Source organism: Nyctibius grandis, chromosome 20 (genome assembly GCF_013368605.1).
Source record: "Nyctibius grandis isolate bNycGra1 chromosome 20, bNycGra1.pri, whole genome shotgun sequence".
Taxonomy (NCBI): Eukaryota; Metazoa; Chordata; class Aves; order Nyctibiiformes; family Nyctibiidae; genus Nyctibius; species Nyctibius grandis.
In genome coordinates, this window is record NC_090677.1 from 7,133,882 (window position 1) to 7,148,008 (window position 14,127).

Sequence of the window (14,127 nt, forward strand, 5' to 3'; positions counted from 1 at the left end):
AACCCTTAACCATTCTGTGATTCTGTGACACCTACATTGTGCTCCTTGACCCCGAGCACTGACTGTCACTGCTGCCAGGTCCGCTGTGGGTCAGGCTGCTCCCAGCCCCAATCAGCGTAGGAGGGGTGGAAGCTTGGTCCCAGTATGAACAGCACCTCCTTCGCCTGCAGTATTACAGATCACAGCATCACAGAATGTCAGGGATTGGAAGGGACCTCGAAAGATCATCTAGTCCAATCCCCCTGCCAGAGCAGGATTACCCAGATCATGTCACACAGGAACGCGTCCAGGCGGGTTTTGAATGTCTCCAGAGAAGGAGACTCCACAGCCTCTCTGGGCAGCCTGTGCCAGTGTTCAGTCACCCTCACTGTAAAGAAGTTCCTCCTCATATTTATGTGGAACCTCCTGTGTTCCAGCTTGCACCCGTTGCCCCTTGTCCTGTCAAGGGATGTCACTGAGAAGAGCCTGGCTCCATCCTCATGACACTTGCCCTTTACATATTTATAAACATTAATGAGGTCCCCCCTCAGTCTCCTCTTCTCCAAGCTAAAGAGACCCAGCTCCCTCAGCCTCTCCTCATAAGGGAGATGTTCCACCCCCTTAATCATCTTCGTGGCTCTGCGCTGGACTCTCTCTAGCAGTTCCCTGTCCTTCTTGAACTGAGGGGCCCAGAACTGGACACAATACTCCAGATGCGGCCTCACCAGGGCAGAGTAGAGGGGGAGGAGAACCTCTCTTGACCTGCTAACCACCCCCCTTCTAATACACCCCAGGATGCCACTGGCCTTCTTGGCCACAAGGGCACACTGCTGGCTGATGGCCATCCTGCTGTCCACTAGGACCCCCAGGTCCCTTTCCCCTCCGCTGCTCTCCAACAGGTCTGCCCCCAACTTGTACTGGTACATGGGGTTGTTCTTGCCCAGATGCAGGACTCTACACTTGCCCTTGTTATATTTCATTAAATTTCTCCCCGCCCAACTCTCCAGCCTGTCCAGGTCTCTCTGAATGGCTGCGCAGCCTTCTGGTGTGTCAGCCACTCCTCCCAGTTTGGTGTCATCAGCGAACTTGCTGCCAGTGCACTCTATTCCCTCATCCAAGTCATTAATGAGTATATTGAATAGAACTGGTCCCAGTACTGACCCTTGAGGGACTCTGCTAGATACAAGCCTCCATCTGGACTCTGTCCCAGTATTGTCAAGGAGCAAATCACAGGACCCTTTTGCTCTGCTTTAGCCATACCCAGTGCTCATAAATCTGCCCTGGGCAGCAGAGCACGGCAGACCCCTGTGCAGTACAACTGCCAGGAGCTGTTCTCCCACCCCTGGGACTCCGTGGTTAGGGCACTAACCCCTCCCTGTGCTTGCTTTGCAGGAGGTGTACGTGGGCAAGGAGACCATGTGCACAGTGGACGGGCTTCACTTCAACAGCACGTACAGCGCCCGGGTCAAAGCCTTCAACAAATCAGGAGTCAGCCCGTACAGCAAGACCCTGGTCCTCCAGACGTCTGAGGGTAAGGCATTGCGGCAGCTCCAGCCCCACGCGCTCGGACACCGCTCACACGCACGCCTGGGGCCCATCCAGCACTCCTGAGCTTAGCACTGCAACACAGGGAACCGCTCCACGGGTCCTCCGGGACCTCAGCAGGACAAAGCCAGCGCTGATGGGAGGAGGAAGGGTTGTGTCAGGAGCTTGAACAGTGCCAGAATTTCTCTCCCACCCCTTTTCCTTTGCAGAGATGTTCTTTGGGGAGGTGCAGCGAGAGGCATCCCACGGAGAGGTGTTTAGGATGTGGTTGCAGCAGGGTTTGTGTTACATGAAGAGAAGCTCAGATGTTTTCATTAATTCCCTTTAAAACACAACAGTTCTGTCGATGAGCTGAGATGCTCAGGACCGACAGGCTCATCTAGAATATTAAACACCCTCTTGCAGGTTGTGGAGGAGTCTCCCCGCCTGATTTTAAGCACATTTGTCACACCAGGCACTTAATCCATCGTGGAAAATCGGCTTGCTTCTGACACGCAGGTGGAGAGTCGTAAGGCTAGCGCCGAGACACGAGGTGGGAGCCAGGAGCAGCGGGTGGTGCAGCCGTGGAGGAAGGAATCATGTCTGCACACCGTAGCCTTGCTGCCAGGCAAGAAACCCCTCCTTGGGAGTTTTCCACGCTTGGTGGAATCCTTTTTCCTGACTCCCAGACTAAAATCTCTCTTTGCCAAGCCATGTGAAGATGTGTTTCGCAGCAGCACTGCCAGACCTGCCTGGCAGCTGGCTCTGGAGGCCCCAGCAGCCACCAGCAGACACAGCCCAGGGTCAGGAGGGAACAAACACAGAAGGAGGGTGAGATCCTTCTTGTCACAGAGCACCTCTGGTGGCTTTGAGCAAGGAGAAAAAAGGGGTTTCTGCTGAAAACTGGTTTACAGATAGATGCAGAGCAAGGCTGTGCAGAGCATTTTCACTTGCTTGCCTGCACTCATCTGCAGGAGATAACTGGTCCAGCTCAGAAAGAGCATGTGCCAGGTTTAGAGGCATGGGCAGGACAGGTCAGCGAGGAATGGGACTCACGTGTGACAAAGGTAGAGTGGAGAGCAAACCTGTGACAAACCCTTCTCGTACGAGAGGCAGAAAACTCAAGTCAGAGGCCACAAAGGCCTCGGCACGTCTGTCTGAGAGCTGGGTGTGTGTTTGCAAAGTTGGGCACCAGCGTCAAGGAAGCTGCAGCATTCCTCTGGAGATCCAGGGACAGGACAACCCGTGTCCAGCCCTGCGCTGGGGTGGCCAGGACCTCTCCCAAAGCCTGAAGGTCACCAGTTCTCACCCACTTCACCACCCGGCTTCAGCAGCTTTTGCAGGAGATAGCAGAGCTTTGGCTTCTCATAAGACCCATTTGAGACCCAGTTTCCTAACCAAAACCAGGTGGGCTTTAAGTCATCCCAGCCAGGAGTTTGCAGGGGGACCCTATGATCTTTCCAGCTCCAAAATAGGAAGGAACCTGGGAGAAAATAGCTGTTCATGGTCCCAGCAGGCCAGGCTGTGCTCGGGGCTTGGTGCCAGCAAACAGATATTTCACTCTTCTGGGCATCAGATGAAAGTGCTGCATTCAGCCCTGTCACTAAATGGGCTTTTGCATTTGTTATTCCAGCCTGAAAGAAAGAAGGAGAAGAAGTCAAATGGGCCTGGAGCATTTTCTGCTCTTCTATCTGAGCTCTTTGGACTCAAAGTGAAATAAATTACATCCGTGGGCAGCTCCCGGATATCTGAGTGACTTGTTGAGTGGAGCTGTCTTGCCAAGCTCTCCGCTTGGGCTTTTATTTCTGGCCTTTCCAGCTGCATCAGGCCTTTAAGTGCTATTTAGTGTGAAGTAGGGTGAGCTGTTGCCTTCGGCCGTGCTCTGCGGCTCGCTGCAAGGTGTTCGTGCATGAAGAGGGGACAAAAGAAGAGCCTGGCTCGATAGGAAGGGGCCATCTCTCTGAACACGGCTGTCCTGCTGTGAGTGGTGAGGAGAAATTCTGCTCAGAGGGTGTTATTTAGAAGCTGGCTGCTGGTCCCAGCACACCAGATCCTTATCCACAGCCTGTGGACATCAACTGGAGTCTTTCTTCTGCCTTCGGTGAGCAGTGAAGTGGGCTGTAGAGGCTAGCAGGGAGTGAAACGTCTTGCAGGGTCTCAGTGTCTGAAGAGAACAAGGATGAGAAGAGGGTAAAATTGTGTCTGGGGCGCTGCAGCCGTGCCTCTGTGGTCCTGCCCAGCCAGCCGGGAATGTCCCACGGGAAGTCAGCACATGTGCAAGCCTACAGCAGGCTGCAGAGCACCTTCCCAGCCTGTGGTGTGGCACATCTCCTGCTCATCCCAAAGGAAACTACGTTTTCCAGCTGAGGAAGCTGCAGTTCACTCTTCAGAGCTGGTGCTTGGTGCCACCAGCAGGACAAGGTGGCTCCTGGCTGGGAGAAGGTCTGTGCCCCAGAGCCCTTCCCGTGTGCTGGGCCCTCTGGGGCTTCCCAGGGATGAAGATCCTCATCATCAGCACAGCCAAGTGGCAGCAAGGGCTGCTGTGGTCCTTACCTTGAGCTGTGTCCTCTCCATACCCCATGTCAGGCTGGTTCACAGCAGTCCTAGGAGTATCTCTTGCCCTGTCACATCTCAGCCAGTGCCTCCCAGGACCGTCACTGCAGGCTCCAAGGCATTGCAATGTGGGGCCTGGCTTTAACCTCTCTGTTTCTTCAGCACCTGAATGAAGTTCAGCTGTAGGCTTGGCAGTCAGGCTGGAACAAAGTTTGCAAGGTGACCCTGTCCCAAAGCACAGCCAGCTTAAAAAGCTTGGCTGGTGACAGCACTGCTTGGCTGCCCTCACCCCTGGGAGACCTCGCCTCTCCCCCCAGCCTCCTCCTCCCTGGGCTGGGCTTCTCCTGGTCTTCCCTCATCCAGCAGATTTTCCAGCCTCTGCAGTCTCCTGCTGACTTTTAGACCCAGACTTTTAGTCTGTTTTCCTCCTGGCATGTTCCCATTTTCACCCTACCCATGGCAGATAGTTCCCTGGTGCATTCATGGCTGAGGCAAGAGCAGCCTCCAAGAGGCTTTGTCATGGTGGGATGTAAACGTCTGGACAAGGGGACACGGGGGACAAGCCGTGTCACCGCTCCACCTTCTCTTGGCTGCTCCGAGTCTCCAGCTTTAGGCATGGCTGCAGAGTTTCAAGGCGAGCCTGGTTTTGACTTCTATCTTTGGTGAGACACAAGCCTAGGAGCCGAGGATCAGGGAGGAACCCCTGGCTTGTCACACCTTGTGCCCTGCTGTCCCCTCTCCCAGCTTCCCAAACTTGGCTGACTGTCAACATCACGAGCAGCCACTCCCAACTGCCTCTGCCACCCACCTGAGCTGGGGATGTGGCAACGGGGCTTGGGCACCACTCGAGAGAGCCCTTCCCCAGCCTAGGCAAGCACCAGAAGCTTTCCTCTTCTTCCAAGCCCAGTTCCTCAGCTGGGGCCCAACTTCTGAGTTCCTTACCAGGCATGGAGTGACCCTCAGCAGCATCCAGGGCTGGGTGATCAGCTCAAGGGGAGATACGCTGCAAGGAGCTATGGGAGCATAAGATGCTAGTTAGGGAGAGCCAGGAGCCCGGCTACTCTTGGTAGTAGCTCCTCTCACTCTTGGTAGACGTTAGAGAGCACGTCCCTCCCACACCTTGAGCTCTGCTGACCCGTTGTGCCATAATTTATCATCTAACCCATGTCTGAACCCACTGACGCTCTTTGCTTCCACAGCAGCAGCAAGTTGCAGAAGTTACAACCCACTGCGCAAAGAAACGCTTCCTTTTCCCTGTTTGATGACTTTATCTGATTTGAATGTGCAGGGGATGGTGGCTTCTACATTTTCGTGTTACCATATGCCCTGACAAGGCTAGGGAAGAAATCTTAGGAGGTGGCCACTTGTGGTAGCGGGGAACAGAGACCAGTGACCCGAGAGGTTCCCCCTACTCTGACATTTTGCTGTGAACCACATGAGTTAAATTCCTCCTGTAAGGCTCAGATGTGTTTTGACAGGTACAAAGGGATGCCAAGAACACAACATCCCGAACAACCTTTGAGTCAGGTGGGTGCTTGGTGGTGTTTAGGGTAACACAGCTTAGTGCAGCCCTGCAAAGTGCCTTTTCAGCGTTACCAACCGACTCGTTTTCATGCCACTAATTACTGTGCACGAAAAGGTGTGAGGTTGATTAAAGGACGTGTGTGGTAACGTGGGGGTTTTTTTAGGTGCACTTAAAGGGGAGCGTGTTGAGTTTGTCACGATGACATGGGGACGTTTGGGAAGATGAAAATATGTTTATTGCTGGTTCTATCAGAGGCCAGGCTTTCCCCAGGGGTCTCGCTGGCTCGCACAGCACCAGACGTTCCTGCCCCACGTGCCCAGCAAAGCAGGGTCTGTGCGTGCCGAAGCGTCTGTGCTCTGCCCCGAGCTCTGCGCTCAGGCGATGGAGTGACACTGCCCAGCAGACCCCGTTTCTGATCTCGAGTTTGCCTTGATCTTACGTTTAGACACGCAGGCAGAAGAACAGACCCTCCCTTTCCCAGTGCCTTTGGAAAGATCGCAGCTGCGTAGAATGAGTCCTTTCTCCTCCACCCTTAACCTACAACCCAGCTTTCCGGGGAGATCCTACTTTGAGCTAAGATCTTCGGCCCACCAGCTCAGCTTGCATTCTTCTTTGCAGTCCCTGAATTCAGCCGGTGAGCTGAGTGCCTCTGGCATTCCCTCTTGCTCTGTGCTTCTGGGCATCTCCAAAGTATCTGTTTGTTTTGTTCCGCTGTGTTTGTTTTTCCCATGACATGCGGATGGCAGGGGGAACTCCTTCCGTGGTGCCTGGTTCTCGGCGTGTGTTCGTCTCTACGTACCAGCACGGGCAGTTTCAGGCGTGGGGTGACAGAGCAGCCCAGTACCTTCATACGTGGGTGCTGTCCTTGGCAGGGCCGGCGTGGCTGAACCGTTTTGCCCAGCCAGCCGGCAGAGCAGATCCCTCAGCTCTAGTTTGCATTGATCCCGTGTCTAGGGACAGGCAGAACAGACCCTCCCTGGGAGAGACCTGTGGGCACATCTCGATGGTTTGCTTTCCCTGTACAGCCAGAAAACGCAGCCTCTGCTGTGAGATTTGTTCTCTGAAATCAGTTTGCTCGATTAAATCTAGACCTTTCTTAAGAAAGAAGCAGGTCTAGATGCAAGCAAGGCCTGGCTAAGCCCAGCTCACAGACCCCTTGCAGTCTGGCTTCTTAAGAGCCTGAAGATGTGGGCTCTTGGCCGCTCAGCTTTGAGCGCCGGGCTCGGCTTCTGCAAAACCAGACGTGGTTGTATCGAAGCCTTGTTTTCTGCAGAGCAGAGGCGCCCGCTCCCGTGACACCCCGCTCGTCTGGCAGCACCCACCAGCCCTTCACTTGCCTCCTTGCGCCCGGTCCTTGCGGGCTGTGGTGGGACGTAGGCGGGACAGGCAGAAGGGGTGACGGTGTGGGGCAGCCAGCCGAGGAGCCCCGGGCACAGTGCATCTCTCAGAGCTGTTTTCTAACCAGTCTTTGCGCATCTGCCGTTGCTAAAGATCCTGGGCCCTGATTCTTCCTCCACTCCGGATTTACACCCCTCCAATGGAGTAAGGCACAGCTTCCTCTGGAAGAATGGGGGCCCTCGATCGTTTGATTTCCATCCCATAACCCGGAATGAGGAATGCTGCAGCATGACCCTTGCCAGAATAACCGGGGGCCCTGCAACTTGCTTTTCTTTGTGCTTTTTATGTGGTTTTATTTTGTTTTCCTCATCGTCCCGCTGCGCTCTAATGGCTTGAACTCTGTTTTGTTACGGACGTTTCTGTGTCCAGTGTCCTGAGATCCCCCGCGACGGCCGTGAGCGATACCGGTGTGTGCAGCCGCGGTCTGGGGTGGTGGGACAGGTTGAAACGGCGTTTGCAATGTGCTCGGATGAACTCGTAATCACAGCGGAGACCTTGAAAACCACTCTTTGAGTAGGGGAGAGATTCATTAAAAGAGCCTCGGGAGGTGCTGCCCAGCACTCGCCACGGACATCAGCAGGGTGAAAACCTGCTGCCTCGCCACAGGAGAGGTGAAAACCACTCGCAGAGCTAGACAGGGCTTTCCTTAAAACCCAGCACCCTTCCCCAACGCCCTCCCGCGCAGTGCCGACGTGGGGCTTCACGGTGCCACCTCCTCCTGGGTCAGGACAAGCTCCAGGGTGAAGGGCACCCCAACGCATCCTGCCCATGCAGCTGCAGGCGAAGCTACAGCCCGGTGCCCCTTGGGTGCTAGCGGGGGTCTGAGGCCAGGCGTGTGCCCCTGGGGACCCCCCGCTCCTGCCCAGAGCGCACACACATCAGGGGAGGCAGCACAGGAGAGCTTGGTGGTCGCTGGGCACACCAGCAGCTGCCCTTGTTTCAGTCCCTGCCCTCTGAAGAGTGGTTTATAAGTGATTCAACTGAGAGTCAACCTAGAGAATATTTACCAAGATATTCTGCCCAGGCTAAAATTTCCTGCCCCTTTTCTGGAGGAAAACTCCAATGATTCGGCATCCCGAGCAGGTAGCGATCAGACTTGACGCTGTGATGGGATCCAGCCACGAAAGAGCAGATACTCCCCACACCCCAGAGGTGACGCTCCCCAAAACAGTCTGCACTAACACTCACGAGTCGTATTTGCAAGCCCTCTCCGTGCTCTCTGGCTTTTAATGAATCAGGCCTCCCGTGGCTGGCGGAATGCTTAGCTCATGGTTAAATGCTCACGAGTGTTTTTCAGGTGGTCGTTGTTTCTTAGCTGTGATGTGTGAAATGTAGTATCTCTTTGTAGGATGCACTTTTGAGACACAAGGAACGCCTTACTCTCAATTAGGCAAGTATATTTATTACAATTAACTGGCACCTACTCCGTGTTGTTTCTTTTTTTTAATCTTTAACTTTTCTTTGGCGAGTGAGCGGCACATCTTGAGCACACCCTGCTTGCAGACTGCTCTTGGATGTCACGGCAAATTTGGAGGCGGGATGGCGATTGCCATATGATGTAAAGGGGTTTTAAGTTGTCCTTCATAAGGGATTTTAAGTTTTCCTTCATATGGTTTTAAAGAGCAGCCTGAAGTCAGCACTCTGGAAGCGGCCCTGTAATTAAGAACTGATCCTCCTGCTCCAAGCCAGTTCAGGAAGGGCGCTTGAGCGTGGCCCGAATGCCAAGGAGGTGATTAGCCCCTCTGCAGCTAATTGCAAATCGTTGTCGCTGGGTGCCTCTCCCGTGCAGACAGCCCCCAGAGCACCCTCCAAGGTCAGGGTGGTCCATTCCCCGGGGAGAAGGAGCCCCGTGCTGGCACACCGAGCCCCTCCTCGCTCCGTCTCTCCCCACCTTTACTGCAAAAGACTGAGAGGTCCGTGCGCTCACCAGAGGAGCAGGCAAGAAGGAATTGTTTCTCGACCCTTTCTGGAGGGTCTGACCTACGAGGAACGGCTGAGGGAGCTGGGGGTGTTTAGCCTGGAGAAGAGGAGGCTCAGAGGTGACCTTATTGCAGTCTACAACTACCTGAAGGGAGGTTGTAGTGAAGTGGGAGTCGGCCTCTTCTCCCAGGCAACTAGCGATAGGACAAGAGGACACAGCCTCAAGCTTCGCCAGAGGAGGTTCAGGTTGGACATTAGGAAGCATTTCTTCTCAGCAAGGGTCATTAGGCATTGGAAGGGGCTGCCCAGGGAGGTGGTGGAGTCACCATCTCTGGAGGTGTTTAAGGAAAGCCTGGACATGGCACTTAGTGCCATGGTCTAGTTGCCATGGTGGTGTCAGGGCAATGGTTGGACTCGATGATCCCAGAGGGCTCTTCCAACCTGGTTGATTCTGTGATTCTGATTCTGTGATTCTTTAACCCACCTTTACGTGCTGTTTTCTCTCCTGCATGCCTTTCCTTGGGAATGACCGCAGTTGACATTAAAAAAATGGTGGCAGGTACGGAATCGCCTCCGTCGAGTTGCCAAACCGGGGCACCCGCGTGCATGTGAGCTGTCTTGTGAGACGATACAATAAACGGATGAATAAATCTCACCGGAGTGTTGTGTTTTTCAAGCCGTATTTACTCCTACAGGCGTGAGAGTGTTTTGTGGATGTGTCAGTTCACGTTTCAGTGACCGCTGGAGAAAAACCACCTGGGGAACCGGGCTGGTGGCTTGTGAAACCCCGTGCCTCTGTCTTGTCGAGGACGTGACACTGTGTCTGTCAGATTGGCAGTAACCGAGTCCCGTGCATTTAACCCAGCAGCTGTAACGAGTCGCGGAGGTTTCGGGGTGTTTTCCAGCCTCCCCCTGAGCTAGCTCTTGTCTTATGTGTGGCTGGTGGCTCTGCAGGGAGGTTTCTCGGCGTGACGTAGCGTCTTTGTCAACGTAGACCTTTGTATGTGCTTTCGGTTCCCGGGACTCCTCAAATACACACACCCTGTTTATCTGCTGATCCCCAGTCCCCTCCCAGTGCTGGGCCTGACCCTGCCAACTGTTGCTTGCATGAGTAACCCACAGCTCTAAGAGTAAGTTACGTTAGCTAGAGCCTGGAGAGCCGGCCGGGATCGCACGTCTCCTGCTAGGGCCATGTTTTAGGGGATGGTGGGGATCCTGCAGGCTCACGAGACAGGCACCAGGGAGTGGCAAGAACCATAAAACCCCAACCACGCTGGCAGGCTGCAGCCACGCGAGCTCAGAGCATCCCTCCACCACCAAGGTGCAGCTCCCTGCCCGCTGCTCGCTGCCGTGCCCTCGCCTCCGCGCCGGCCCTGCATGCAGCATGCACTGGTGGAGGTCCGCTCCGCGCCGGCGGCCCCGCTCCTGCCGCGCTAACCCCGTGTCCTTTGTGTGTTCCAGTTGCTTGGTTTTCTTTCGATCCCGCCTCTGCCCACGCTGACATCATCTTTTCTAATGACAACCTGACTGTCACCTGCAACAGCTACGATGACAGGGTGGTGCTGGGGAAAACGGGCTTTTCCAAAGGGCTCCATTACTGGGAGCTGTCGATCGATCGTTACGATAACCACCCCGACCCGGCCTTTGGCGTGGCACGCATCGATGTCCTGAAGGATGCCATGCTGGGCAAGGACGACAAGGCCTGGGCCATGTACGTGGACAATAACCGGAGCTGGTTCATGCACAACAATTCGCACACCAACAGGTAGGCGGTCTGGAATGGGATCTTCCTCCCAGAGCCCACGGCCCAAGCTCAGCCCAAGAGCCCGTGGGTTTTCCAGTGGCACTTACAGGCGCCCACAGGAAGGGTGACATCGATCCTAACCACCTCTGTAAGAGGATGTGCCCTTGTCCCAGGCGAAGGACAGTCCCTGCCTCCCTGGTTCTGCCTTGCTCCAATGTTCCTTCGCTGCCTGCTGCGACAGGGAGGTGGTGGAGTCACCATCTCTGGAGGGGTTTAAGAAAAGCCTGGACATGGCACTTAGTGCCATGGTCTAGTTGACATGGTGGTGTCAGGGCAATGGTTGGACTCGATGATCCCAGAGGGCTCTTCCAACCCGATTGATTCTGTGATTCTGTGACTCTTGACGTGCTGACTCTTCTCCCAAGCATGCACAGCACTGCTCCTGGGTAGCACCCCGTTGACACCCAAAGCCTTGCAACTCGTGCAACAAGTGTTTGCCTTTATCCCTGTGCCACAGCTATTGCTCGCTTTCCCCACGGGACAGCGGGGCTGGGGGCTTTGAAGCTCATGGTAGCTTGGGGAGGGCCTGGTGGCACCTTCCTCCAGCCCCAAGGACCGTTCCTTGATGGGTCAGCAGGTTTTGAAGCGAGCCCTGCAGCTTTGCTCCCTTGTCCACTTGCTTTCCCCCATGGCTGTGTTGCTGTGGCTGCTCTGGTAGGTGGCTTTGCCCTCAGGGACATCGTGGCGAGTGGAGAGTACCTCTGTGGGAGGCTTGAGGAGGAGGTGCCCAGGGACTTGTGAGCGTGGCTGGGATGGGTGCAGGTCATGGCCTGGGTGAGCTGTGAAGTTCAGCATCATCAGCCCTTGAGGTCCATGGTCCGAACTCTGAGCTGGGAGCACAAGGGACACTAAGCCACAGAGATGCTCTGATGTTCTTCTCGCCCCCACAGAACCGAGGGTGGGATAACGAAAGGCGCCACAGTGGGAGTGCTGCTGGATTTAACCAGGAGGACCTTGACATTCTCCATCAACGAGGACCAGCAAGGGCCTGTCGCCTTCGAGAACCTGGAGGGCCTCTTCTTCCCCGCGGTCAGCCTCAACAGGAACGTGCAGGTACGTGCTTTGACCGTGCTCTCCGGAGCACCGCAGCAGCACGCCCTGTGCTGAGCTTGCTGGCAGACTCCCTCTGATGCTGCTGTCACTGCGGTGTGTGTTGATGCTCAGCAGCATGGGGACTTCGTGGAGCAGGGCGAGCTCTTAGTGCAACAGGGGTGACTTGGAAAGAGCTAAACTTACACCCTAAACCACCTGCGAGTCTCTCGGGTCAGGACAGGCCTTCCTGCAGACGCAGCTGCTGGGTCCAGCTCCCCACTCCAGGTTTCTCCATCAGGGCTGCTGAAGCACCAGGGTTCTCCAGCCCTTCCTGGTTAATGGGGTTTGACACCTCCGTTTTGTGATACTGCCCCACAAGAGCCTCACCAGCTCTTACAGCTTCCCCAGGACCCACACAGGAGCACGACCAGGGAGAAGGGCACCTTTCAAAGCCTGTTTTCCTCTGGGGAGTTTCAAACCCATCTTCTCTCCCAGTCCCTCAGCTCTCCTGAACATCACCAAGCGGAGGCTCCCTGGGCCCATCTGGTATTTTCATCTTCCATTTTTCTTCTCACTGATCTCACCCCTGCTGTCATCTCCCCCAAGGAGTCTTCCACATTCACCAAGCCTGGCTTGGTGACAGTTCCGTCACCATCCCAAACCCTGGCCACATCCCTGCCTGAGTATCCCGGTGTTTAATTAGGAAACATTAAAGAAAACACATCTTGTCTGCGCTGGTTTTAGAGGCTGCTGGACTCATTTGGTATGGTAAAAACGTCCTGCTCCGTGATAGGTGTAATTCCTACCGCAATCTTCTACGTGGCCCTAAAAAGCGAGCGCATTTCTAGAGCCCCTCTGCTTTCTTTCATCCCTGGACAATGCTGAGATGAGTGCCTAGCTCCCGTTTTCATGGAATTATAGAATGGTTTGGGTTGGAAGGGACCATTTAAGGTTGCACTTGAGCATCCTCCCACACCGTAGCATGGCCCTGCCTCAGCACCCTGCTGCTGCTCAGCCTCCCCACTGCAAAGGTCCTTCCTCCCACCGGCAATCGGCCACGTCCCCTCGGCTGTACGGCACATGCTCAGCTCAGGGGCTTCTCAGAGGTCTCCTTGTGTACTGAGCACCTTTGTTGTCCTTCAGGCCCCTCCGTACCCTTTTGTCCATCCCATCTGCAGAAGGACCCAGCTGCTGCCCTGTCCCACCTCTCCAGTGGGATTTGTCCGCAGCCAGCTGGGAATGTTTAGGGCTTGGTAGCACTGGTACCAGCAGTCTTGCTTCACCCTGGAGCTGTGTAGGGGATCCTGCAGCACAAACAAGTCATGGAGCTTTCTTCACCGAAAGGGTTGAACTACCTGAAGGGAGATTGTAGCGGAGTGGGAGTCGGCCTCTTCTCCCAGGCAACTAGCGATAGGGCAAGAGGACACAGCCTCAAGCTTCGCCAGGGGAGGTTCAGGTTGGACATTAGGAAGCATTTCTTCTCAGCAAGGGTCATTAGCCATTGAAAGGGGCTGCCCAGGGAGGTGGTGGAGTCACCATCTCTGGAGGTGTTTAAGAAAAGCCTGAACATGGCACTTAGTGCCCTGGTCTAGTTGACATGGTGGTGTCAGGGCAATGGTTGGACTCGATGATCCCAGAGGGCTCTTCCAACCTGACTGATTCTGTGATTCTGTGGTTGTCAAGCACTGGAACAGGCTGCCCAGGGCAGTGGTGGAGTCCCCATCCCTGGAGGGATTTAAAAGCCGTGTAGACGTGGTGCTGAGGGACATGGGTTAGTGGTGGCCTTGGCAGTACTGGGTTAACCGTTGGGCTTGATGGTCTTAAAGGTCCTTTCCAACCAAAACCATTCTGTGATTCTAAGCAGGAAGATGGAGCCACCCCCGTGGCCCTGCTGACGGCCTCTCCCCGGGGGCTGCTCCTGCCCTCCCTGGTGACAACGTGCTGGCTGCCCTGCCGTGGGCTGTCCCGGGGGACACGGCTGAGCCCCGTATCTCCCGTTGCAGGTGACGCTGCACACCGGCCTGCCCGTCCCCGAATTCTACGCTTCGCGCTCAGCCATGCCATGAGGACGTTCCCGGAGCCGGCTGCCTCTTCTCCAGATGAGAGGAGCCAGCCCGTTCCCTGCTGCGGGATGAGGCCGGCCACCAAGCCACCAAGCCACCGGGTCCCTGCGCGGCCACCAGCCGGAGATGGGGAGGCAAAGCAGGAAGAACCCGGCTTGGGGCCACCTCCGATCTCCCCCCTCCCGCGCTGTCCTGTGTGTGTGCGCTTTGCTGTTTAGCTCTTTTTGGCTGATGAAGTACCTAGGTAGCCCGAGATGTTCCTCTGTGTCCGCTTTTAGGTTTGATTTTCTTGATTTGAGCTGGGGTTTTGGGGCGGGGGGGGCAGTCTC

General features: G+C 55.4%; 1 protein-coding gene across 1 annotated transcript in view; it reads left to right on the forward strand.

Moving 5' to 3' along the window:
• The window catches only part of TRIM9 (tripartite motif containing 9), a 65,916-nt gene extending 52,115 nt beyond the window's left edge, over positions 1 to 13,801 (forward strand). Inside the window, exons 7-13 of the mRNA XM_068416627.1 lie at positions 1,372 to 1,510; positions 6,027 to 6,215; positions 8,328 to 8,369; positions 9,435 to 9,458; positions 10,361 to 10,664; positions 11,594 to 11,756; positions 13,739 to 13,801. Coding sequence (XP_068272728.1) covers positions 1,372 to 1,510; positions 6,027 to 6,215; positions 8,328 to 8,369; positions 9,435 to 9,458; positions 10,361 to 10,664; positions 11,594 to 11,756; positions 13,739 to 13,801 — 924 coding nt within the window. The remainder of the gene's footprint in view (positions 1 to 1,371; positions 1,511 to 6,026; positions 6,216 to 8,327; positions 8,370 to 9,434; positions 9,459 to 10,360; positions 10,665 to 11,593; positions 11,757 to 13,738) is intronic.
• The last annotated feature ends 326 nt before the right edge of the window (positions 13,802 to 14,127 follow it).